Raw genomic sequence first — 26,806 nt, forward strand, 5'->3', positions numbered from 1 at the left:
ATGGACACATTGAGATGTATTTATTGGACACATTGAGATATATTTATTGGGACACGTTGAGATATGATATATTTAATGGATATATTGAGATATAATATATTTATTGGACATGTTGAGATACGATATATTTATTGGACACATTGAGATATATATTTATTGCATGCATTGAGATAGGATATATTTATTGGACACATTTTAAAAATCTTTAGTCCTAAATATCCAGCAAAAAAAATAATGTAATAGTCATGATGACCTTTGAGATTTTTATTAAAATTGTGAAATCTAGGTTGCATGTTTTAGTGCTGGGGTGCTGCTGTAGGAATAATTAGCGAAAATGTGAAATTCTTTTTTCAAATTGTCTTCTTGACTTCTTGACATTAAATAATGAAACTAAGTCGATAGAGATAATGAGAAAAATGACCACAGGTTAGGCATTCACCAAGGTCAAACTTTAATATCCTTGAATATTCTCCAGTTGCACACAAATGAAAAAATACATTTTTATTGGTTTACTAATCTCAATCCATGCACGTGTACTGTTTATGCTTGGGTGATAAAGTATCAACAGCGTCATAGTTTGTGTGATGTTCACGACTTGCAGAGTTTCAACACGGCTTCCACCATTTTGCCCACTCCATCGAACACCTTGTGTACAGCCGTCTCACACATAAAGGCTGGGGTAGTCACAATCTTGTTGTCGGAATCAACATTTATCTCCTATGAACTATTAAGGATATCAATGATTGAAATCTTCAGAAGTAACTTAAAAAGGCCCATGGCCTACGGACCACATCACTCACCTGAGTCATCTTGGCCCCTGCCATTGTTCAGCTGTTGCAATTTCTAATAAGATTTTTTTTTTTACCAATCTTTATTCCCATGAACAATTTTTACCCCACACTGTGACCCCAAAGGATCACAACATAATTGAAAATGAATTTATACAGCACAGAGATGCCTCAACACCAAGATGACCTTGCTGTTAAGACAAAGGTCACACATTATGGTATGAAAAGAGAGATCTTGCCATAAGAACTATATATACAAAATATGAAAGATTTATTTAAATAGTTCAGGAAATATTGATTGGGTCAGAGTTTTATGATTAGGGTAGGTTTTTAAAAAGTAGGTCCAACTCCAAGGTCAAGTGTTGAAACTTCTTGGAATAACAAGTTCTTGCCGTAAAGAATCTACATGTATATACAAAATATGATTGTCGATTGTTGTGTTTATTTTATGCCCCATCGAGAATTTTTCACTCATATTGAGATATCTCCAGCTGTAGGTGAAGTACCACAAATTTAGACCTATGCTTAGCACTCAGGCCATAGCAGTGAGGGTACATTAATATACAAATGCCTGCCACCACACGGGACCTCCGTTTGTAAGGTCATATCCGAAAGACTCGTGATTATCGCTTTTAATGCCAAGCGTTTGGTGAAGGAGCAATCACTACTTATGTTAATGTCGTAAGTTTGGCACGAGTTGGCTATGAAGCAAATGCTCTACCACTGAGCTACCATGACCAGTGTACAAAATAGGAAAGCCCTGCCAATAGGGAAGCCCTACTTTAAAATAAAATATTTCAGGAGATAGTGAATAGTTATTGAAATTTTGAGGAAGCAATATTTTGTCTATTGACCAACTGTTATGTGCACACCAATATGGTCCCCCTTTTTCTAAGTGGGTGGGGGGTTATAAAAATATATTCTTTTCAACTTTTTGCACTCTGATAAGGCGTAGCCAGAAGATGCATGATATGAAGGATACGCCCACGTCTCTGTTGACATGCTTGGCGCCCATGCTTTGACACGCCCCCGCAGTGCCAGCGTACGGCCATTTCCCGTCAGTGTCCGTGTCTTGTCCCACTGTTACAGTACAACCGGGAATAGTCTTAGCTGCTAAAACTGGGGAAATGCAACACAAACTGAAAAATAAAAGCATCGTGAAAGAATACTCAACAGTCCTTTTACTGATCCCATAATCCTACTGATATTTGTTGACATCTGATACTCACTTTTACTGATCCCATAATCCTACTGATATTTGTTGACATCTGATACTCACTTTCACTGATCCCATAATCCTACTGATATTTGTTGACATCTGATACTCACTTTCACTGATCCCATAATCCTACTGATATTTGTTGACATCTGATACTCACTTTTACTGATCCCATAATCCTCTGATACTCACTTTTACTGATCCCATAATCCTACTGATATCTGTTGACATCTGATATTAACTTTTACTGATCCTACTGATATCTGTTGACATCTGATACTCACTTTTACTGATCCCATAATCCTACTGATATTTGTTGACATCTGATACTCACTTTTACTGATCCCACAATCCTACTGATATCTGTTGACATCTGATACTCACTTTTACTGATCCCACAATCCTACTGATATTTGTTGACATCTGATACTCACTTTTCAATTTCTGAAAATTATTGTGGATTCTATTTTTGCTGTATTTTTCACATCCCTGGAGTAAAATTAATAATAAAGGCAGTTCTGCGATGAAAATGCTTTTTACCCGATGGGTTTCTTTGCAGAGTGGAAATCCTTGATTACTTTGTCCACTGCTGGCTGCACTGCCATTTTGTCTCCTTCAACAGCAAAATTACTCCTGAATAAAACAAGAATATCCGTAAAACTGATGGATGTTCTCCAAACAGTGCATCTAACCAATGAGCTACTTCATATGAAATCTTTTACTGAAATCTTCAATCATATAATAAAACAATTACTGACATTTCCTCGGTTAATACGTTGTTTTAGTTACCCCTGGGCTCGGTGAAATTATACTTCAAACACAGCTAAAGCATCACATTGACCTCAAAAAGTCAATAATTGTATAATTTAGTTATTCTTATAAAAATAAATACATCAACATGTATATAAGAGAAGTTTCTTCTAAAGAAATTGAGAAATATCTTTGGTGGTGTTTTATTTGCAGTTGAGTATTAAATTAGCTGCAGAACTGTAGCTCTCTGAAAATATATTGGGACATATCAGACCAATATTTTTCCAGAGAGCTACAGTTCTGCAGCTAATATTAAACTGATTAAAGTTGTCCGATATAAGACTTGAAATTGTTGAATCAGATGTATATTCATCTCTTTATACTTGTTTGAGTTTACACGTAATGAAGATACTCATAGCCTACTGTAACAGAACATTTTATCACAAGAATGACCTTTACAGGTGTGTTTCTATTGTCATTTTATCATTACAGGTGTGTTTCTGTTGTCATTTTATACCAGTACATGTGTACTCTCTGTAAAACATATAGTGACAAACATACATGTATGATGCTAGGATCATTTTATATGCTGCTTATATGATGTTACAGCCAGAATGAAATAAAAGTCAAGAGAAATGAAAGTTTACAGGACTATAAATGTGGTATAGATATAAAGACAATGTAATGAAAAGACTGATTTGAATTATATGGATTGCTACACCTGTATGTGGAATGAGAGTCCTATTATCATACATGTAGCAATAATTCGTTATAAGAAGCAGATTCGTTATATACAGGTATCATTGTAACCTTACCATCGTTTACTGTAGTACTAAGTATCAAGTCTTTTCTTACCACTACAAAAAAGCATCAATTCACACCTATGAATCATGTTTTAATGAATAAGGCCATAGTACTGACCTATGATTTCTCTATGTATGCAGTCATACCCCCCCCCCCCCCCCCCCCCCCCCAATTAGTGGAGATCATGCAATACCCCTGAGTAAAAAAAACAAACAAACCATGTTCCTGTCTGCAATGTCAGCCCTACCTGAACATGTGAGTGGACTTACTACCTGAACATGTGTGTGGACTTACTACCTGAACATGTGAGTGGACTTACTACCTGAACATGTGTGTGGACTTACTACCTGAACATGTGAGTGGACTTACTACATGAACATGTGTGTGGACTTACTACATGAACATGTGAGTGGACTTACTACATGAACATGTGTGTGGACTTACTACCTGAACATGTGTGTGGACTTACTACCTGAACATGTGAGTGGACTTACTACCTGAACCTGTGTGTGGACTTACTACCTGAACATGTGAGTGGACTTACAAATGTCAGCCCTACCTGAACATGTGTGTGTGAACTTACAAATTCTTTGCAGCACCAAATCCCCCAGGAAAAATAACAGCATCATAGTCCTTCACATTAAGGTCTTTCAGATCTTCTATTTTTCCTCTGGCAATTCGTGCAGACTCCACCAAAACATTTCTGTTTTGAATGACATGAAATTATTAATATAAACATGAAATAACAGTCTTTCTTTCGATGAGTTTTCATCCATTTTCTCTTTTTCTTTATGCACAGAAAGAAGAAGCAGAAAAGCATCCTTTTAATGGTGGCCCACTGTTCTTCTGAACAGAGATGATTTGCTTTACTTTTAATGTCTCCAATATCTTAATACCAACATGTATAACAACAACAGATGTTTGTAAAACATAAATGCCCCCATGATGCAAAATTGAAAAGGGTTATACACATGCATCATTTAATTGATTGTAGTATCACCAATTCAAAATATTGAGCAGAAAATATCTTCCTATGTCAAGAGTGGATTGATCATGTGACCTAGAAATCAATAGGGCTCATCTACTCCTTGTGCTGTACCAGTGTACCAAGTTTGGTGTCAATCAAGCAACTAATTCTTAAAATATAGGAGAAAATATATTACGATGTCCAGTTTAACCCTTGACCTTCGACCATATGACCTCAAAGTCAAAAGGGGTCATCTTCTCCTGAAGATGTACCAGTGTACCACGTTTGATGTCTGTCAAGCAAAGAGTTCTTAAGATATTGAGCAGACAGTATATTCCTATGTCCAGTTTGACCCTTGACCATGTGACCTCAATATCAATAGGGGTCATCTTCTTAAGATGTACCATTGTACCATGTTTGATGACTGTCAAGCAAAGGGTTCTCAAGATATTGAGCGGACAATGTCTTACTATAGTCCAGAGTAGATTTACCCTTGACAATAATAGGGATCTTCTTCTACTCATAACCAACACACATATGAAATATCATTACAATTAAGTGAATGGTTCTCAAGATATTGAGCAGACAACATGTGGTCTATCGACCGACCAACCAACATAACCGACCGACAGGTACAATGCAATATGCCCCTCTTTTTTGAAGGAGGGCATAAAAATTATGTGACTTATTCTATGTCCTATGATCAAAGGTCTTAACAGTAAACCAAGAGGCCCATGGGCCACATCGCTCACCTGAGCAGCATTTCCGGGGTTTGAAACTAATTTGAATCTTTTGGTAGCCATGTGGGCTACTGAACCTTGCAATTCTAGGTGTCCACATCAAAATTAAGTCGCCCACAAATTAGAACACCTTTTATTTGAAAAGTGTTTTCATGTTTTGTTTTGCGGTTTAGTTTATACGACATGCAACCGGCAACAAACAATCGTGACCCCATGGCATTTGATGGCATTACACAAATTTTAATGAGTATTACAGTGAATACAATAAAACAAAAAGACAATGGGCCTGGAGGTTATAAACTTTTCTGAGCACGTTTTCATACTCAAACTCCGTGTCCTAAATCATTCTCATTCTCAAGTGGAGTACATACTCAAGATTTCTCGAGTATGATTCGGAGCTTGCTCAGAGTTGTATGCAAAACAAACATGGCTCAGTCTGAGTATGGTAAAAGTTTTATGACCTCCAAGCTGGAAGTTCTTGAAATCATGGAAGATCAACCAACCACAACACTACACCACATGCCACATGCATGAGATGAGCATGTTTCCTGGCATTTTTCCTGAAGAAGAGGTATCTAGTATAAACTCGCAATACGAATAAGTCATACCCACTTTCGCGTTTTCTAGCCACAGTCGGTTGATCTTCCATGATTCCAAGAACTTCTGTTGCTTTTTTGTCTTATCGTAATCACTCTTTTCTGTATGTATTTTTTGGTTTCTTGGGTTCACTGACCCCATTTATAAATCGCTACATTGTCGGCAATTCATAATCACTAAGGCGCTTTGCAGAGGAGTGGTTCTAAAAGTTAATTATGAAGTGCCTTGCAGATCCCAAACTTTTTCTAAAGAAAAAAAAAACCAAAACCAAAATTATCGAACAAATTGAAAACCAAATATTTCCTAAGTCTTCTTATCACCATGTGGGCAACTTCAACTCTAATCTTAATTTGCCCATTTGGAAATTTACTTGCAAATGGTGAGTTGGCGACTGTTAATTTCAAACTCTGAGTTCCTAGCAATAAACAAGAGGAGAGCATATTCCTAGCCCTAGGGATGTTTGCAATCCTCGATAAATAAATAAAGCATTAAATCAAATAAACAAGGTTGAGCAAAACTATCATTATACAAGCAGCTTGCTTCAGAAAATAATTTTCAAAGGTAACGACTAATCATTCATTAATTATCAAACTTCAACTAGACTACATGTTTTTGTTAGTTATCATATGCCTTTGCAGAGAGATATGGCCTTTCACATCAACAATTTCATCTAAGGATGCTTTATGCCAAGTTTTGTTCCCTACACATTTGTATGTAAAACTTTGATCCCCTATTGTGGCCCCAACCTAACCCTAGGGGTCATGATTTTTACAAACTTGAATCTTCACTTTGTCAGAAAGTTTGCATGTAAATTTCAGCTTTTCTGATCCAATGTTTCTTAAGAAGAGTTTTAATTGACCTCACCCTATTTTTGCATTTTTGTGATTATCTCCCCTTTGAAGGGGCATGGCCCTTCATTTCAACAAACTTGAATCCCCTTCACCTAAGGACATTTTGTATCAAGTTTGATTGAAATTGGCGCATTGGTTCTTGAGAGGAAGATTTTCCTATTTATCAGTATGAAAAACTTTGACCCCTTATTGTGGCCCCATCCTACCCCCTGGGGCCATGATCTGAACAAATTTGAATCTATCCACTCTTCTGGCCCAGTGGTTCTTGAGAAGATTTTCTTTATATATTTGCATAAATGACTTTGACCCCCTATGGTGGCCCCAACATACCCCCAGGGGTCATGATTTTTATAAACTTGAATCTACACTTTGTCAGGAAGCTTTCAGGTAAATTTCAGCTTTTCTGGCCTATTGGTTCTTAAGAATAAGATTTTAAAATGACCCCACCCTATTTTTTGTGATTATCTCCCCTTTGAAGGGGGCATGGCCCTTCATTTCAACAAACTGGAATCCCTTCACCCATGGATGATTTGTGACAAGTTTGGTTGAAATTGACCTGGTGGTTCTGGAGAAGAACATGAAAATGTGAAAAGTTTAAGACAACGACAACGCTGACAGACAATGGACAAATTTTGATAGGAAAAGCTCACTTGTGCCTTCAGCTCAGACGAACTAAAATGCAGGGGTGTCAACAAGTTCTATCTTACTTCAATTACCTCCTCTTTTTAAGTCTATGGGAAGGGCACATTCAGAATGGATTAAACTTTTTTTGAGTTTACAGTGCAGCATAGCTCAATACAATGTATCAATACCAAAACTGTCCTATGATCTAGTAACTTCAAATAAATGGTATTATATGGAGCTTGCCTTTAACAAGAGGCCCATAGGCCACATCACTCACCTGAATCCCCTCGGCCCATATTTAAAGATTTTCCCTACATATATATATATTCACATGTAAAACTTTGATTCCCTATTGTGGCCCAAACCTACTCCTGGGGGGGAGGGGGGGGGGGGGGGGGGGGGGGGGGGTCATGATTTTTACAAATTTGAATCTGCACTATGTCAGGAAGCTTTCATGTAAATGTAAACTTCTCTATCCAAATGGTTCTTAAGAAGATTTTAAAGGATTTTTCTGATATATTTGTATCCAAAATTTTGATCCCCTATTGTGGTCTTTCCTATACCCTGGGGGTCATGATTTTAACAAACTTCAATCTGCACTATGTCAGGAAGTTAACATGTAAATCTCAGCCTTTCTGGCTCAGTGGTTCTTGAGAAGAAGATTTTTAAAGATTTTCCCTGTATATTTGTATGTAAAATATTTGATCCCCTATTGTGGCCCCATCCTACCCCTAGGGGTCATGATTTTAACAGACTTAAATCTACATTATGCCAGGGAGCTTTCATGTAAATTTCAACTCTTCTGGCCTCGTGATTCTTGAGAAGATTTTTAAACAACCCCACCCTATTTTCGCATTTTTGTAATTATCTCCCTTCGAAGGGGGCATGGCCCTTCATTTGAACAAACTTGAAAGCCTTTCTCCCAAGGATGCTTTTTGCCAAGTTTGGTTCAAATTGGCCCAATGGTTCTGGAGAAGAAGTCGAAAATATGAGAAGTTTACAGACAGAAGGACAACAGGCGATCAGAAAAGCTCAGGTGAGCTAAAAACCTGTAAAATTCAAACTCTGAGGAATATTATTTATTATCATTGATACAATATCATTGATTAATCACCTGTTCACTGACATGGGCTCGCCTTTCGTGTGATCAATAGCGTGCATCTGTTCCATGTTTGGAGCAAATATTCCCACTTCTGCTTCATGTCGGCTAAGATGCACCATAGCTCTAAGAAATATTGTTTTACTTTATCAAAAAAGTTTTATGCAAGGTTTTCCAAGCATACTACATTAATCCTGCAGTTTCTAGTATACCAGTCCCTCCTTCACGAGACGAGTGTTCGATTAGGGTGAGGCGGCATATTGATATTAGGACCAGCATACTATAACAAAGTTACCAATCAATCTTGCACATAAATTTGTAGTTTTAAAAATATTATATTTACTACACATTATCTTCATTTACTTACGAGGATGCTTCATGAATTTCTGTACCATCATACACACCACAGCCTGAAAATATCTGAAAAATTAAATTGTTAATAACAATATACATTCAAATTGATTGCATCTTGTTTAACGTCCGTCTCGAGAATTTTTCACTCATATGGAGATGTCACCAATATCGATGAAGGGCTTCAAATTTAGGCCTATGCTCAGCACTTACAGCCATTGAACAGTGAGGGTTCTTTAGTGTGCTACACCTACTGCGATACGGGACAACCGATATTAAGGCAATCTCTGAGGACCCATGACATTCACACCTGATGCCAAGCATTTGGTGATGGAACTGTCACTACCTGTTTTAATGACTTAGGTCTGTCGCGGCCAGGATTTGAACCCCAACCTTCCAAGTTGTATGCAGGGCGAACGCTCTACCTCTAGACCACTGCAGCAGTTTATATTCAAATTGACATGGATAATCTGTAAAGCATGCATGTTCATTGTTTGAACAGATACTTCATCAATAGGTCATTGAACATATTTTCATCAATCTTGTCATTGCAAATCTCAATTTCTCAGTTCTAAATCCTTATATACATCAACGGTTTGGTATCAATTTAAATTTTCATGGATGGGGTCAAGATTTTACAGTTCCGTTGGAATGTAATTTCGTGGATACGGTTTCTGTACTTTGAAACATTACATATGAAATTACGCATGAATGAATTCCATTGTGGACTGGTCTGTAATTCGTGGGATTGAGGTACCCACGAAAATAAAGAACCCACGAAATCTAATCACCACACCGAAGAATAGAACTCCTTCAATCAAAATTGAGAAAAAAGCCAGAGCATGAGTCGGTATATATGATAAGGTTTCGTATTTTCAATTAGTTTCAATTTGAGTCGTTTCGCACTTTAGTTTCAAGACGCAACTGACAATCGACTCATGTCAAGACTGTCGGCGTATCGCGAACATACGATGGCATGTGAAAAATAAATTACCAATGCAACTTTGGGATTCTTTGCACCTAAAATCGATGTAGTATGCAAAAATGATTTCTTTGCAGAAGACAAATTTCTGCTTCTTAGGAGCGTTGTGAGTCCCGTAGTCATTTTCGCCATTTTCGTCTAGGCCTATTTTCGGTGACCCTGGTATAAGTTGAATGCCGATCCCGAGGATTTGTCGATCACATCACAGTAAACAGAAACAGTGCAGTCAGTGTCAGAATTATGAGGACAGCAATTTTACGGGTAAATAGATGTGTTAGTCAGAAAACAATCTAACAAACGATAAAATTGCTATATATGTGTGGGGGGTGGGGTGCTGTTTTCTACGGAATAATACATGTTATACAACAGGAACGGTTTTGGGACGGTGTTAGTATATCTAGATAAATTCGAATTTTCTCTGATGTAAATAAATTCTTAAGATTGGCTATGCAGGGAGGTGTGTAGACAATAGATAAATCTAGAATAGAATAGATTTATTTTCGGATCAGGACTCATTAAGGCATCACAAACAGCATGCACAATTGGATTTCAGTATATTTATTTATATTACATAATGTGCATGATTGATTGTATCTTGTTTAACGTCTCTCTCAAGAATTTTTCACTCATGTGGAGACGTCACCAAGATCAGTGAAAGGCTTAAAATTTAGGCCTATGCTAGGCGCTTATGGCCATTGAGCAATGAGGGTTCTTTAGCATGCCACACCTACTGTGACACAGGATATCCGTTTTTAAGGTCATCTCCGAGGACCCATGACATTCACACCTGATGCCAAGCATTTGGCGATGGAACTGTCACTACCTGTTTTAACGACTTAGGTCTGTCACGACCGGGATTCAAACCCCGGCCTTCCAGTGCATGGGGGCCGAACGCTCTAACCTCTAGACCACCTCGGCGGTTCATAATGAGCATGAAATTGTTAATGTACCTTTATATACCAATGGTTTATATGTGTTTGTTACAGGATGAAACATTTTATGTATAATATACCAAAATGTTGAACAACCTTGACCTATCATCACGGAAAACAAGGTGACAACATCAGTGCTCATATTTCTCTATACTGAGTTGTTGATGGTCAGATTCCAGCAATAAGCAGTAGACGATTACAATCAACATTAAAAACCCGAAAAGCAGACTCGCGGTTAAGATTTGACAACTATATGTTATTACCAGCCAAGATAGAATTAACACTAGACCAGTTTCTGTTCCAACAGCTAAAACAGTTCATGGGGAAAAAAACCTCTTTATTCATCAGAGCAACAGTCAACTACTGTCACTGTTTGGGACAGAAAAAGTGCAAGCCATCTTGAGTCACGAGTACCTAAACCCCCCCCCCCCCCCCCCCCCCCCCCCCAATCCCCAACCTCCCGCACTTCTGCATGAAGTTTTTCTGGGTCTACCGCTGATATGATGTAATGATTTAGTAGTTGATAGTTGATGTCCTCATGGATGTGCATATATAGAAATCCTGGGATGCAACACCATTTTTCGTTTTACGTTATGTATACACTTTTGCTGGTAAACCATCAGTTATCATTGAATTGAAATTTATTGAAGGGAATTGTCAACCAATTAAAGTCAGCACCTTCAAAACCTGTCGGAAAGACATGGTGCGAGACCAGGCGATTCATGAGAACCACGTCACATCTTCACACCCTCACAGCCAATCAGAGGGTTCAGTCAGATGATGTTACTATGGTAACAAGGCCTGTAGATCTGCTCTCAGAGGAGGAACTTATGATGAAGGAGTCGGGTATTACACTGTTGATTGAATTGACTGAAAGTTGATTTCCTTTTTACATTACCTCATTCTTCATGTTATAAAATTGTATCTCTAATGTCAAAATAAAATATATAATTATGTAAGACTCTAAAGTGTGATGGTCACGCCAAAGTGCATAAGTCTGCGCCAAAGTGTGATGGTTAGTTAATGTTACAGACGCCAAAGTGTGATGGTCATGCCAAAGTCCGATGGTGCGGAGTTCAGTAACGTTTGTGTCGTCACATCATTGTGACATCATTCTTAACGTCTTTCAAAATAAAACTGAAGAAATGTTACATGGACGATAGCAACGATCAGCAAGGTTTACAATGTTGAGGATTGTGAGAACAGCAAAGTACATTTGTTGTTGAACTATCTTTGCCGCCCAAATATTCTTCAATTCGTGATCATATATTACTTTGACGTACACGTATTAAATTGATAAATTCCTTGGGATATGCTATAATACAAAACATTCTATATGATTTTGCATTGGAAAATTTTGTGTTTAATAACATGACAACTAAATGGTAATGAAATAAGTTCTTATTCTTATTTCTGTGCATGGGTTTTACACTGATATTTTGGTGAAATAACACACGGTTGTACAGTCTGTACCAAAATACTGTGTAGTTTACAAACCAATGGATTTCGGCGGGTCACACCATCGCACTTTGGCATGTCAGTCCATCGCACTTTGATGCACGAGTGTGGACCATCGCACTCTGGCGTGTCACACCATCGGGGTTTGGCGCAGACCTTCGCACTTTGTCGTGACCATCACACTTTGGCGTCCTACATATATGTATGCGAGGAGATGAATAACTTTTTTTTCTGTGACCTTGTATCGTCATTCTTCAGTTTCCAAGCTTGCATCAGATGTGATCAAACCTTTAGTAAGGAAAATGGATGAAGAATCTCACTGTGACCCCTCTGTACTAAAAGCATTGTTTGAAAACGGGGTGAGTGCACTTGTTGGAATATGCCCTGTTTGATGAGAGATTTCCATAAATGTAATTATTGTAGAAAGTTTGCAGTGGTCGTGCATGTTGATGGTTTCATAAATTATTCACAAGACGCAATTTCTGAGGTGCTCAGTAGTTATTTCCCTTTGTTGAACTCTTACGCATGGTGAGACGCAAAACATATTTTCGTCCACACGTGGTAGGTATAAATGCTTATCGCTGCGTTGTATTATTCCTGAAGGATGACACCCAAATTGCAGGGACACACAAATTTAGTAAGTTTATGAGTAATGAAATAGCTTTAAAAAATCTGATAATCACCATCTTTCTTTGATAAAAGTATTACTCGTGCAAAAGAGGAAATAAATGATAATTTCATATTTGATGGCCTAATTCAAACAGATCTATAGTCAATTTAATGTATACCAACGGTTGAGATAAACAAAATCTACGCTTTCCTAACTTTTATCCTTATTTACATAGCCAGTCTATAAAATATATATTTACATCTTGTACCCACCCAAGGGTTCAACAGAATACTGAAGGTACCTCCATCACAGAAGAGGTTATATCTCGGAAATTGCGTATTTGCTTTGCATCCTAGAAAAAGAAAAATTTTGCATAAGTGGAAAAATTATGAAAATTGGACTAAATTGACCTCACAATATGTTTTTGTAAAAATTGCCTTTTCAATGAAATATGTAATGAAAAAAATGAAATGATGACTCACTTAATCAAATATTCTGTAGATAATATTTCTTGGTTTCTTCACTCCTTGTTAGTTGATGGGAATTGAAATTGGCGCAGAATATGGAGGAACAAACTCGTCATTTTTTGTGGCAAACTTAGTGGTAGAGGAGCTGGCCAAGGTCGATCCTGCCATCAGCGTCATGGTGGATGTACAGAATACACTAGTAAACACCCTCATCAAGAAACTGGGCACCCCTGAACAAAAAGAGAAATACCTCCCCAGGCTGGCCACCGACATGGTATCATTAACGTTAATTTATAAATTATTTTAATAAGTCTTGATTTCCAGCAAAGTAAGAAATGAAATGATTCTGGGAGTCCTTTGGTGAGGGATACTGGATAGTGTCATAGTACTTAAATAGTTATAGTACTTATTGATAAACTGCCATAGTCATAGTACTTATATAGTTATGGTACTTATCAGTACACACCATAGTTATAGTACTTAATAGTAGACACCATATTCATAGTACTTATTAGTAGATTGTCATAGTCATATTACTTAGAAAGTCATAGTACTTATTAATAAACTGTCGTAGTACTTATCAAACTGTCTTAGTACTTATTAAGTTAGTAGTAGACTGTTATAGTACTTATTAGTAGACTGTCATAGCCATAGTACTTATTAGTAGACTGTCAGTCATAGTACTTATTAATAAACAGCCACAGCTATAGTACAGCTATAGTACTTATTAGTAAACTGTCATAGTCATAGTACTCATTAGTAAACTGATTTTGAAGTATTTAATGCATCAAGCCTGCATTTTCACTGACATGACATCTGAGAGTGTTCACTATATATTTACATACAACTACAAAAGTACTAGTTTGTTTTAAATACAATAAAATTTTATTTATTCTATTATACACATGAAATAACCATGAACATAAAATTGAAATTCAGATACTCAAAGCTGTTGTTCCTAGAATTCTCAATAAAGACAGAGTTCTCGCTAATGTTTTCTTTTTGTGGGAACTTAACAGGTTGGTAGTTTTTGTTTGTCCGAGGCAGATTCCGGATCCGATGCCTTTGCGATGCGGGGAGCAGCTGTAAAACAAGGAGACTACTTCATCCTTAATGGGACGAAGATCTGGATCACTAATGCTGAACACGCCGGAGTATTTCTGGTTATGGTCAATGCCAACCCAACCGCAGTAGGATTTATTGTCTTCTTATTTATTGAAGAATGTCAAAACAAAATTACTGAAGAATGTCAAAACAAAATAAAAAATGTCAAAAACAAAATTACTGGAGAATTTATTCATTGAAAAAAGTAATAAATAAAAACATTAATACAGGAGAACTTATCTGTTCGAAAAATGTCAAAAAATATACAGTGAAATTTCAGATTTGCAAGGGAATTTTACATAAATCTGGGAAAATAAGTTAAGTGCCTTCCTCCAGAGTGGTGAATTTGCAAACATTGAGATTGATGAAAATGATCCAAAGTGCATCAGTAGAAAGTGTACGGAAGCTGATTGAATCTTGCTTATTGGAAGAGTTAGAAAAGAATACTCAATTTTCTTGTATTAAAACATTTGTATAATCAATAATGATTTTATTGTAAACTTGAAGTTGTATAAAGTAAGGTAGATGTGAGGAATTTATAGGGATACAAAGGAATTACCACGTTCCTGGTAGACAGAGAAACCGAGGGACTGAGCATTGGGAAAAAGGAGGACAAACTGGGAATCCGAGCATCAAGCACCTGTCCCATACATCTAGACAATGTCAAGGTCAGTCTCTATTGAAGTCTGTCAGATCTAGAAAACTGTAAGTACCCTGGTGATTCTCTAATTACACAATTACATTGTAATCACATTAAATGACATATAATTACATTGAAAAATTACATTAAATTACCTTATATTACATTGTAATTACTTGAAATGACATTAAACTGCATTAAATTACATAAAATTTCATTTAATTCCATTGAATTACATTAAACTACATAGAAATACATAAAAATTACATTGAATTTCATTACGTTACATTAAATTACATTGTATTACATTAAATTACATTGTATGACATAAAATTACATTGTATTACATTAAATTAGATTGTATGACATAAAATTACATTGTATTACATTAAATTAGATTGTAATTACATTAAATTACATGAAAATACATTAAATTACATTCAATACATAGAATTAAAAAATTACTTTTAATTACATTAAGTTACATAGAATTACATTAAGTTACATTGAATTACATTAAGTTATATAGAATTACATTAAGTTACATATAATTACATTAAGTTACATAAAATTACATTAAGTTACATTGAATTACATTAAGTTACATTGAATTACATTAAGTTACATTGAATTACATTAAGTTATATAGAATTACATTAAGTTACATATAATTACATTAAGTTACTTAGAATTACATTAAGTTACATATAATTACATTAAGTTACTTAGAATTACATTAAGTTACATTGAATTACATTAAGTTACATATAATTACATTAAGTTACATAGAATTACATTAAGTTACATTGAATTACATTAAGTTACATAGAATTACATTAAGTTACATATAATTACATTAAGTTACATAGAATTACATTAAGTTACATTGAATTACATTAAGTTACATTGGATTACATTAAGTTACATTGAATTACATTAAGTTATATAGAATTACATTAAGTTACATTGAATTACATTAAGTTATATAGAATTACATTAAGTTACATATAATTACATTAAGTTACTTAGAATTACATTAAGTTACATATAATTACATTAAGTTACTTAGAATTACATTAAGTTACATTGAATTACATTAAGTTATATATAATTACATTAAGTTACATAGAATTACATTAAGTTACATTGAATTACATTGTGATGGTATTGTAACAGGTCCCCGCCTCTAACATCCTTGGAGAGTTTGGCCTGGGGTACAGATACGCCATAGAAATGTTGAACGAAGGAAGGATTGGAATAGCCTCTCAGGTAAACAATAGAAATGTTGAATGAAGGAAGGATTGGAATAGCCTCTCAGGTAAACAATAGAAATGTTGAATGAATAGCCTCTCAGGTAAACAATAGAAATGTTGAACGAAGGAAGGATTGGAATAGCCTCTCAGGTAAACAATAGAAATGTTGACTGAAGGAAGGATTGGAATAGCCTCTCAGGTAAACAATAGAAATGTTGACTGAAGGAAGGATTGGAATAGCCTCTCAGGTAAACAATAGAAATGTTGACTGAAGGAAGGATTGGAATAGCCTCTCAGGTAAACAATAGAAATGTTGAATGAAGGAAGGATTGGAATAGCCTCTCAGGTAAACAATAGAAATGTTGAATGAAGGAAGGATTGGAATAGCCTCTCAGGTAAACAATAGAAATGTTGACTGAAGGAAGGATTGGAATAGCCTCTCAGGTAAACAATAGAAATGTTGAACGAAGGAAGGATTGGAATAGCCTCTCAGGTAAACAATAGAAATGTTGACTGAAGGAAGGATTGGAATAGCCTCTCAGGTAAACAATAGAAATGTTGAACGTAGGAAGGATTGGAATAGCCTCTCAGGTAAACAATAGAAATGTTGACTGAAGGAAGGATTGGAATAGCCTCTCAGGTAAACAATAGAAATGTTGACTGAAGGAAGGATTGGAATAGCCTCTCAGGTAAACAATAGAAATGTTGAATGAAGGAAGGATTGGAATAGCCTCTCAGGTAAACAATAGAAATGTTGAATGAATAGCCTCTCAGGTAAACAATAGAAATGTTGAACGAAGGAAGGATTGGAATAGCCTCTCAGGTAAACAATAGAAATGTTGACTGAAGGAAGGATTGGAATAGCCTCTCAGGTAAACAATAGAAATGTTGACTGAAGGAAGGATTGGAATAGCCTCTCAGGTAAACAATAGAAATGTTGACTGAAGGAAGGATTGGAATAGCCTCTCAGGTAAACAATAGAAATGTTGAACGAAGGAAGGATTGGACTAGCCTCTCAGGTAAACAATAGAAATGTTGAATGAAGGAAGGATTGGAATAGCCTCTCAGGTAAACAATAGAAATGTTGACTGAAGGAAGGATTGGAATAGCCTCTCAGGTAAACAATAGAAATGTTGAACGAAGGAAGGATTGGAATAGCCTCTCAGGTAAACAATAGAAATGTTGACTGAAGGAAGGATTGGAATAGCCTCTCAGGTAAACAATAGAAATGTTGAACGTAGGAAGGATTGGAATAGCCTCTCAGGTAAACAATAGAAATGTTGACTGAAGGAAGGATTGGAATAGCCTCTCAGGTAAACAATAGAAATGTTGAACGAAGGAAGGATTGGAATAGCCTCTCAGGTAAACAATAGAAATGTTGAATGAAGGAAGGATTGGAATAGCCTCTCAGGTAAACAATAGAAATGTTGAATGAAGGTAGGATTGGAATAGCCTCTTAGGTAAACAATAGAAATGTTGAACGAAGGAAGGATTGGAATAGCCTCTCAGGTAAACAATAGAAATGTTGAACAAAGGAAGGATTGGAATAGCCTCTCAGGTAAACAGTAGAAATGTTGAACGAAGGAAGGATTGGAATAGCCTCTCAGGTAAACAATAGAAATGTTGAATGAAGGAAGGATTGGAATAGCCTCTCAGGTAAACAATAGAAATGTTGACTGAATAGCCTCTCAGGTAAACAATAGAAATGCTGACTGAATAGCCTCTCAGGTAAACAATAGAAATGTTGAACGAAGGTAGGATTGGAATAGCCTCTCAGGTAAACAATAGAAATGTTGAATGAAGGTAGGATTGGAATAGCCTCTCAGGTAAACAATAGAAATGTTGAATGAAGGAAGGATTGGAATAGCCTCTCAGGTAAACAATAGAAATGTTGAATGAAGGAAGGATTGGAATAGCCTCTCAGGTAAACAATAGAAATGTTGAATGAAGGAAGGATTGGAATAGCCTCTCAGGTAAACAATAGAAATGTTGACTGAAGGAAGGATTGGAATAGCCTCTCAGGTAAACAATAGAAATGTTGACTGAATAGCCTCTCAGGTAAACAATAGAAATGTTGACTGAATAGCCTCTCAGGTAAACAGTAGAAATGTTGAACGAAGGAAGGATTGGAATAGCTTCTCAGGTAAACAATAGAAATGTTGACTGAATAGCCTCTCAGGTAAACAATAGAAATGTTGACTGAATAGCCTCTCAGGTAAGCAGTAGAAATGTTGAACGAAGGAAGGATTGGAATAGCCTCTCAGGTAAACAGTAGAAATGTTGAATGAAGGAAGGATTGGAATAGCCTCTCAGGTAAACAGTAGAAATGTTGACTGAATAGCCTCTCAGGTAAACAATAGAAATGTGGAACGAAGGAAGGATTGGAATAGCCTCTCAGGTAAACAATAGAAATGTTGAACGAAGGAAGGATTGGAATAGCCTCTCAGGTAAACAGTAGAAATGTTGAACGAAGGAAGGATTGGAATAGCCTCTCAGGTAAACAATAGAAATGTTGAATGAAGGTAGGATTGGAATAGCCTCTCAGGTAAACAATAGAAATGTTGAATGAAGGAAGGATTGGAATAGCCTCTCAGGTAAACAATAGAAATGTTGAATGAAGGAAGGATTGGAATAGCCTCTCAGGTAAACAATAGAAATGTTGAATGAAGGAAGGATTGGAATAGCCTCTCAGGTAAACAATAGAAATGTTGACTGAAGGAAGGATTGGAATAGCCTCTCAGGTAAACAATAGAAATGTTGACTGAATAGCCTCTCAGGTAAACAATAGAAATGTTGACTGAATAGCCTCTCAGGTAAACAGTAGAAATGTTGAACGAAGGAAGGATTGGAATAGCTTCTCAGGTAAACAATAGAAATGTTGACTGAATAGCCTCTCAGGTAAACAATAGAAATGTTGACTGAATAGCCTCTCAGGTAAGCAGTAGAAATGTTGAACGAAGGAAGGATTGGAATAGCCTCTCAGGTAAACAGTAGAAATGTTGAATGAAGGAAGGATTGGAATAGCCTCTCAGGTAAACAGTAGAAATGTTGACTGAATAGCCTCTCAGGTAAACAATAGAAATGTGGAACGAAGGAAGGATTGGAATAGCCTCTCAGGTAAACAATAGAAATGTTGAACGAAGGAAGGATTGGAATAGCCTCTCAGGTAAACAGTAGAAATGTTGAACGAAGGAAGGATTGGAATAGCCTCTCAGGTAAACAATAGAAATGTTGACTGAATAGCCTCTCAGGTAAACAATAAAAATGTTGAATGAATGAAAGATTGGAATTGCCTCTCAGGTAAACAATAGAAATGTTGAATGAAGGAAGGATTGGAATAGCCTCTCAGGTAAAGAAAATCGAAAGGAAATCTCAATAAGGATTACAACAAGCAGGGCTTTCAAAAGTAGCCGGTAGCCGGCGGATTTCCGCCGCCTATAGTAACATTAGGTGCCGGCTACTTTAGTGACAAAAATGTATGTCCAATGAAAAAAACTTTTATAAAACTTTAAACATCTTCCAAACTTTAGTAGACTCAGAAATCGCGGCCGTTAGGATGTAAAAACGTGTTTACTTGCGCTAAATTTAGTTCAGGTAAATACCGGCACCTGATTGGTCGTCTGTTGGTGTAGAAAATAATACGTCAATTGCAATAGTCGGAAAGCCTCGGATTTACCCAATTCGTGACAACACAGACGAGAAGTTCCGAAAGATAACAACAAGTCCTGAACGTAAAAATCAATGATGTTGACGGAATGAAGAGAACAAATACCCTGTTCAGTTTCGGCTTTAAAAAGGCCAGAAGTAAAAGTGACACAAGTATAATATCAATCAACAATTTTAAAGCGAAAACAGAATTTAATCAGGAAAGATTTCAGACTTGCTATTCTTTTTAATTTGCAAATGCCCACGTGGTATTAAATAAAAACGAAAGTAGAATTTTTCAGCACAAATTCGCTATGTTACGAACAAATCTGTAGCTGTTAACTTGAATTTGTGGAAAAATAAACTTATAGGTCATTTAAATGTTATTTATTAATTTGTAATAAAGATTGTTTGGGTTTTATTTAAATAATATTGGGGTGAGCAAAAGCAAAAGGTCCCAATGGGTTTCATGTCAGTCTTGGAGAAAAATATTACTCCCAGTGTCAGTTAACAGACTTTAAGGGACCAAATGAAAATAGAAATATAGAGTTGTGTTAATGGTGAAGAATATTCTTAAAATATTGGGAGTGTAACTCTTATTTGCAATTCAATAAAAAAATGATTAAATACATGTAAACTTTTTTATAACATACAATGTATCCGTTAAAAAAGGAAACGAAAGCTGACAATACAGGTAATTAGAACAACTATAAATATAATATATATTCATGCTTTATTATATAAAACTGGTGTTGGTTGTGATCTATATTCTTCTTACATTTTACTTTAATCTGCTTACTCTTGGGTGGCAGAGATTCAAGCAAAGACACTTAAAAATTAATTGATACAGCATTGCAAAAAATAATTACATGTAGTTATCTTGATGCACTTTATTTTTCATTTTTCATCAAAATTAGTACTTTGCAATGTTGAATTTTTTAAGTCTTTGCATGAACAGAAAATTTCACATATGAAACAATAAATTCATGGCAAAAGTAAAAATTTCAGGCAAAAAAATGACAATTTCAAAACTGCATTTAAGTGCCAGGAAACCGCCAGAATGCAGGATTTTGCGTCATTTACCCCAGACCCCCGGCCGTAAGGTCGCCGAGCATAGCTCGGCGTGCGATAAGGCTGTGCCGTTCGCATTGGATCGCCTTCTACTTTTTCATTTCAGCCTCCTACTTTTAAATTTGTTGAAAGCCCTGAACAAGCTGAAGATACTTCAGCATACAATTTTATCGGTGACATTGTTACATTTTGTCTTGAACCATCATTGACACATCATTTACAAATGGTCAGTAATATTTAATTTTTCTTCAGATGTTGGGTCTGTCAGAGGGTTGCTTTAATGCCACAGTTCCTTATACACTTGAAAGAAAGCAGTTTGGAAAAAGAATTTTTGACTTTCAGGTAAATGAGGCATCTTTATTTGATTTAATCATTCCTATGCCACATGACTGATGTCTTACTAATCCTTACAATTGTGAAGAGTGCCACATGACCGATTTTTGACCAATCCTAACAATTGTGAAGAGTGCTACATAGGTGATTGTGGGCTGATTTGCTTAATATTATTTTAGAAAAGAGTTCTGCTTAAAAAGCCTTTATAATGAAGTTACTTATTTCAATATACTTATGAATGAATTTCTTCTTCACAGATAGTTAAATATGACACAATCTAGCATTTTCAGGTGCCATGTAAGATTTTTTAGTAAACACAAACTATTTCAGTTTTTTGTTGCTTTCATGATCAGGATTGTTAAATCAGTTATGTTGCCATCAAATGAGATAAAAAATCAAATCATTGTTCTGCTGTTTGGCATTGTGAATCATTCATAATACATCTTATAAATGATACAAAGTCATTTTTATGCCCCCCTTTGAAAAAGAGGGGGCATATTGTTTTGCACCTGTCGGTCGGTCGGTCTGTCGGTCGGTCGGTCTGTAGACCATGTGTTGTCCGCTCAATATCTTGAGAACCATTCACTTGATGATAATGATATTTCATATGTGGGTTAGTTATGAGTAGAACAGGATCCCTATTGTTTTTCAGGTCAAAAGGTCAAAGGTCAAGGGTCAATCTACTCTCGACATAGGAATATAATGTCCGCTCAATATCTTGAGAACCCTTTGCTTGAAAGACATCAAACTTGGCACACTGGTACATCCTAAGGAGTAGATGACCCCTATTGATTTTGAGGTCATATGGTCAAAGGTCAAGGGTCAAACTGGGCATAGGAATATACTGACCATTCAATATCTCGAGAACCCTTTGCTTGACAGACATCAAACTTGGTATGCCAGTACATCTTCAGAAGAAGATGACCCCCATCGATTTTTAGGTCACATGGTCAAAGGTCAAGGGTCAAACTGGACATGGGAATATACTGTCCGTTAAATATCTCGAGAACCCTTTGCTTGACAGACATCAAACTTGGTACACTGATACGACTTCAGGAGAAGACGACCACTATTGATTTTGAGGTCACATGGTCAAAGGTCAAGGGTCACACTAGACAGGAATATACTGTCCGTTCAATATTTTGAGAACCCTTCGCTTGACAGACATCAAACTTGGTACACTGGTACATCTTCTAGAGAAAATTACCCCTATTTATTTTGAGGTCACATGTTTAAAGGTCAAGGGTCAAACTGGACATAGGAATATACTGTCCGTTCAATATCTTGAGAACCCTTTGCTTGACAGACATCAAACGTGGTACACTGGTACGTCTTCAGGAGAAGACGACCCCTATTGATTTTCAGATCACATGGTCAAAGGTCAAGGGTCAAACTGGACATTGGAATATACTGTCTGCTCCATATCTTGAGAACCCTTTGCTTGACAGACATTAAACTTGGTACACTGGTACATCTTCAAAAGAAGATGACACCTATTGATTTTGAGGTTGCGTGGTCAAAGGTCAAGGGTTAAACTGTACATAGGAATATACTGTCCGCTCAATATCTTGAGAACCCTTTGCTTGACAGACATCAAACTTGGTACACTGGTACATCTTCAGGAGAAGATGACTACTAATTATTTTAAGGTCACATGGTCAAAAGTCAAGGGTCAAATTGGACATAGGAATATACTGTCCGTTCAATATCTTGAGAACCCTTTGCTTGACAGACATTAAACTTGGTACACTGGTACATCTTCAGGAGTTGATGACCCCTATTGAGTTTTAGGTCACATGGTGAATCCACTCTTGACATAGGAAGATATTGTCTGCTCAATATTTTGAATTGATGATACTACTCTCAATTAAATGATGTGTGTGTGTATAACCCTTTTCAATTTTGCACCATGGGGGGCATATGTGTTTTACAAACATCTCTTGTTATATATATATATATGTGAACATGCTTTGTGAATTGTTGACCACCACCCCCCCCCCCCCCCCAAAAAAAACCCCACCATATTTAGAAAAGAATCATTTTAAATTTCAGATTTACAAAATATCAGTGTAATGTCTATTTTGTAATGGAGGAGGAGGAGAGATCTTTCTTTATAACCCACTTTGTGATTTTTGTGATTTAAGGCTATGAGGCATCAGATAGCTCACGTGGCCATGCAGATCGAGGCGTGCAGAGCACTTGTTTACAATGCAGCAAGGAAGAAGGAGGCCGGACAACCATTTCTGAAGGAAGCAGCAATGGCAAAATTATATGCATCAGAGGTACAGCAAATATTGAATACGAAGAAGTGATGTGGAATGGATGATTTATCACAAATGATAGTTTAAAGTGCCGAGTTAAAAGTAATTTTTCACTCACATCAAAGTAACACTACAAATGTATGGGTGAAGAGAGAGTACATTTCAATTCTGTGAAGTGACTGAGTGTGTAATAGTACAGTAAAACCTGTTTATATTGAACACTTTTATAATTTATTCTTACTTATTGCAAGTGATATTCATTCCCAAATGAGAGGAAAGTAACGAAACTTTTAATGGATTTAACGACTTTTGGTTATAATGAACTGTTTTTCACTGGACCTGGAGGTTCGCTATAACCATGTTTTGCAGTATACTAATAAATGCTTTCTTTGTTATGACGAAGTGTTTTTGGCTTGCTCTGGAGGTTCACTATAACTGTGTTTTACTGTATAATGAAGTTTTCCAATAATGAACTGTTTTTGGTTGGCCCTGGAGGTTAATTATATCTGTGTTTTACTGTATACCAAAGTTTGGTTATAATGAACTGTTTTTTACTGGCCCAGGAAGTTCTCTATAACCATGGTTTACTGTATACTGAGTAACTTACTTAGTGAACATTCTATTGTAACTTTGTTTGCAGTTGGCGACGTTGACAACATCTAAATGCATTGAGTGGATGGGAGGGGTTGGATTTACAAAGGATTATCCAATAGAAAAGTTCTACAGGGACTGTAAAGTGGGTGAGTGGTCCCCAAGATTCAATAAATGAGGAACTGCGAGATTAATCTCGAACATTAGCATTTACCTTTTCTATTGTTCTGTACTTCCTTATTTCAGGCACTATTTATGAAGGTACATCAAACATTCAGTTGAACACGATTGCCAAATGCTTGGAGGCGGAGGGGTTTTCTGGGAAATGAGATAGCTCACAGTGAACTTCACTCTAACGAACAAAAGATATTGGGATTTAATTCGTTGATCATTTATGAAGTCTTCATTCACTGTGATTAAGAGAATATTGAACACAGAATAATTTCTAGGTTATTTATCACATATACAGTATGTTGATTGATATGCAGACGCTTGTGGTCAGACTCTAACACTAACCACTAACTACAGAGGACCATACATCAGGCAATTTCTGTGTGTGGAATATCATTGTTGGAGTTTTCCTCAAAACGCAAAAGAAGAGTTGAAAATGATAACACTTTATTATTTGATGGATTTTTATTTCATGCATATATATTTCATTCGTAGGAGTGGATATTTTGACACTCTTATCTGGCAAATTTTTATCATCTCAGATGATCTGCCAAAAAAGTACATTTCAAACACAGCAAAATTACCTGGAATTTTGTACAGATGTTATAGATCTTTTGAACCTGAATACATAATTAGTTTCCTGTGCTTTTGTGATCAGCATTGACACCAGCATTTTATGGAAGAACTGGGATATTACACAACTAGGCAGACGATGTTGATGAAATGCTCTACCATTGATCATCATGGAATCAGTATTTACAATGAGATTAGCTGTAGGATGTCATGTTATTTATTCAGATATACACATAAACACTCTCGTATCTTGTTAAAGTCCTCAAACCTACATCGTAATGTGTGCTTCTATGTGTAGTTTGATAATTTCTTTTATTTTATTGTTATTTGTTTTGTTTTTGTGTAATAAAAGTAATCTCACTGACTGACTTTTTCATTCTATAACAGTCGGAGTAAATTCAAACTGCTCAGGTTGTTCTGTTCATTTGATTGTAGTTGTATGTAGACATTCAAATTATTAGTCAGTCCTATATTTGTTTTGTGTGAGATGATGTTGTACAGTGAATTGTCAAAAGAATAAGTCACCTACCAGTCATGCCAGTCACAGCTATATAGATGTGTTAATTAAGATATTGTCTGTGCACTATTGAGGGGTAGAGTATAGATTATATAGAACAGTATGTTTTTGCCTTTGATAACTTTATGAAGTATAAAGATAGCCATTTCCTCATGAACACGCTGCAGATAGATGTTAACAATTCCCAGCCATTAAAATGTTCTGCATTTATGTGCACATTGTTAATAATGAAAACAGGAAGTTTGTGCTTGCTTAGAAAATTATATCAGAAAAGCGTACTTTAAGAAAAAGAAGAAGAAAAAAAACCCTAGTATTATTAATAAATTGTACCCCGATTATTATTTTTTAATACTGTTCACGAATGCTATGACAATTTAAAATCCCGTTGTGGATTTACTGTGCATTAATTATTATGACAATTTCATATTTTGTTATTTAACTACTAGTAATTTTTAAAAATATGCATGCACTCTTGTATGCAAATAAATTACGTTGTACACATATGATTACGTAGATAGCGCGGCATCTAGCGTTAATTCAGGTGTGTCGATTTTTTGCACAATTCAATTAAGGACTTGCTGGTTTTGTATTTCAGTATGTTTTTGAAAATTATTCTTGTTGCATCAACGTCTTTTTTTTCCCCCTTTTTTTTTTTACCCTTTCCGCCACCCATACACTACCCGGGGACGCCTGCTTATCATGACCGACGATGGCTCAGCGCTGCAGTTCATTGGAAGATTTTTAAAAACTTGCATGTTTCCACGTAAACATTTGATCCCAAATGGCGATTCAATCCAATATATGGAAGCCATGTTATAAACTGACTTGACTCTGCGCACTACCTGAGGATGCCAGTGACCAACACCCACTCTATGGTTCTTCTGTTGAGTGATTTTGAAACCCCTTTACCATATGCTTTATGGCAAGTTTGGTCGATATTATATTGGTCCATTTGTCATGGTTTAGTAAAATATGTGTAAAGTTTGTAGACAGACGGACGGACGAGGGATACTGAATTCATGGTGTATACAACTTTCAATTTAATTTATCTCCGTGAAATAATCAGTTAATAGGGGCACAAGTAACTTATTTTGGCGATTGTATACTTCTTTATGGTGCGTTTACTTATTTATGGTGGGCAGTATATGATCAGAAAAAAAAATCACTTGCAACTCACATGAGCAAAAAATTTTATTATAAACATTTATAAAATCTACTTTGCTCCAATGATTTTCTATATTGTTCTACAGTATAGGGTTTATCTTATTAATGTGGATTAATTTTTTTTCTTTTCTATCCAAAATTGAATACGTTTTAAGTATTTTTCGATGAAATTTCCAAGTTTTACAGAATTCAGGGTACAATTCCTAAATTTTTGCATAGCTTTTACCAATCTTCCATGGTTTGC

The 26,806-nt window shown here is 36.0% G+C and overlaps 2 protein-coding genes across 2 annotated transcripts; one reads left to right on the top strand and one right to left on the bottom strand.

The window, feature by feature from the left end:
* Nucleotides 1-403: 403 nt before the first annotated feature.
* On the bottom strand, nucleotides 404-9,959 carry LOC125659043 (glutamine amidotransferase-like class 1 domain-containing protein 3, mitochondrial). The gene is made up of 7 exons (XM_048890585.2): nucleotides 9,785-9,959; nucleotides 8,807-8,859; nucleotides 8,455-8,565; nucleotides 4,145-4,264; nucleotides 2,548-2,640; nucleotides 1,771-1,927; nucleotides 404-717 (listed from the first exon to the last, which is right to left on the bottom strand). The coding sequence occupies exons 1-7, from the start codon at nucleotides 9,902-9,904 to the stop codon at nucleotides 589-591; spliced, it is 783 nt and encodes a 260-aa protein (XP_048746542.2). The 5' UTR covers nucleotides 9,905-9,959; the 3' UTR covers nucleotides 404-588.
* On the top strand, nucleotides 9,905-25,242 carry LOC125659030 (short/branched chain specific acyl-CoA dehydrogenase, mitochondrial-like). Its single transcript, XM_048890559.2, has 11 exons — nucleotides 9,905-10,033; nucleotides 11,355-11,550; nucleotides 12,421-12,521; nucleotides 13,307-13,513; nucleotides 14,259-14,429; nucleotides 14,886-15,011; nucleotides 16,160-16,252; nucleotides 21,205-21,294; nucleotides 23,430-23,567; nucleotides 24,187-24,286; nucleotides 24,384-25,242. Exons 1-11 carry the CDS (start codon nucleotides 10,013-10,015, stop codon nucleotides 24,464-24,466), a joined length of 1,326 nt encoding a protein of 441 aa, XP_048746516.1. The 5' UTR covers nucleotides 9,905-10,012; the 3' UTR covers nucleotides 24,467-25,242.
* Nucleotides 25,243-26,806: the final 1,564 nt, after the last annotated feature.

This window comes from Ostrea edulis, chromosome 9 (assembly GCF_947568905.1).
Source record: "Ostrea edulis chromosome 9, xbOstEdul1.1, whole genome shotgun sequence".
In the NCBI taxonomy this organism is placed as follows: Eukaryota; Metazoa; Mollusca; class Bivalvia; order Ostreida; family Ostreidae; genus Ostrea; species Ostrea edulis.

What these genes read in the sequence shown, in the direction of transcription:
- LOC125659043 (XM_048890585.2), bottom strand. Translation starts at nt 9,904, where the DNA reads ATGGCGAAAATGACTACGGGACTCACAACGCTCCTAAGAAGCAGAAAT. An exon ending in AGAATCCCAAAGTTGCATTG is followed by an intron (nt 8,860 to 9,784) that starts GTAATTTATTTT and finishes TTAATTTTTCAG; the next exon opens with ATATTTTCAGGCTGTGGTGT. An exon ending in GAAATTCATGAAGCATCCTC is followed by an intron (nt 8,566 to 8,806) that starts GTAAGTAAATGA and finishes AATATTTCTTAG; the next exon opens with AGCTATGGTGCATCTTAGCC.
- LOC125659030 (XM_048890559.2), top strand. Translation starts at nt 10,013, where the DNA reads ATGAGGACAGCAATTTTACGG. An exon ending in AAGCATTGTTTGAAAACGGG is followed by an intron (nt 12,522 to 13,306) that starts GTGAGTGCACTT and finishes ACTCCTTGTTAG; the next exon opens with TTGATGGGAATTGAAATTGG. An exon ending in TACATCTAGACAATGTCAAG is followed by an intron (nt 15,012 to 16,159) that starts GTCAGTCTCTAT and finishes GTATTGTAACAG; the next exon opens with GTCCCCGCCTCTAACATCCT.